Source organism: Buceros rhinoceros, unplaced genomic scaffold, assembly GCF_000710305.1.
Source record: "Buceros rhinoceros silvestris isolate BGI_N320 unplaced genomic scaffold, ASM71030v1 scaffold4348, whole genome shotgun sequence".
NCBI classification, from domain to species: domain Eukaryota; kingdom Metazoa; phylum Chordata; class Aves; order Bucerotiformes; family Bucerotidae; genus Buceros; species Buceros rhinoceros.
In genome coordinates this window covers 47,434-48,081 of record NW_010428458.1, presented here as the reverse complement: position 1 = coordinate 48,081, position 648 = coordinate 47,434, and the positions used below count along the sequence as shown (strand labels likewise).

Here is a 648-nt window from a genome sequence, read left to right as displayed (position 1 = left end):
GGAGATTAAGGCTGAGGAAAATCATGAGATTGAGGACAAAGAAGATGAGGAGGAGGAAGATGAAGATGAAGAGGAGGAAGACGAGGAGTCAAGTGAAGGTTAGACAGATAGATTTGTTCTTCCCTTCTGCTAGACAACAGGAAAAACTGAGCTGAGTATTTGCCACAAAGAATGAGAAAGATTTGCCTTGGAAAACTTTTCTCTTTCACTTCATTATTGCTTTGATTTTCAAGGAAGTTAGTGTCAAAGAAAGCTTTAGGTGGATCATTCTGGATACAGAAGACCTTTTCCCACAGTGCGGTTATAGCACTAGTACCAACAGAACAGGCTTCCCGTAAGCTATGCCAACATGCGCAATTCACAGCTTTGTGACGCTGTATTGTTTTATTGTTGGTTTTTATTATTATTGGGAATTGGCTTTGAATGTGCCCTTTGTTCTTTGGCAGCAAGTGCTGGAAGCATTGTGGAGGTACCGTTTTCAGTTTTGCAGAGTGCCTCGCTAAGGGGCAATGCCCTGTAACTGTGTTCAGGCATGCCAGAAGCAGCTGCTTGTAGCTCTCCTTAGGTAAAAGACAGCCTTGAGATAATCAAGGAATTCAGGTGGTTCCTATTTTAGCTCTGAAGGATTTCTGTGGAAAGTCTTAGGGA

At 42.4% G+C, this 648-nt stretch overlaps 1 protein-coding gene across 3 annotated transcripts in view; it reads left to right on the top strand.

Annotated features, from left to right (window-relative positions):
- MICAL3 (microtubule associated monooxygenase, calponin and LIM domain containing 3) overlaps positions 1–648 on the top strand; it is a 106,641-nt gene that overhangs the window by 65,927 nt on the left and 40,066 nt on the right. For all 3 annotated transcript variants that reach the window (XM_010142261.1, XM_010142262.1, XM_010142260.1), the window contains one exon: positions 1–98. This exon is cut by the window's left edge and continues 18 nt beyond it. In XM_010142261.1, the coding sequence (XP_010140563.1) occupies positions 1–98 (98 nt within the window). The remainder of the gene's footprint in view (positions 99–648) is intronic.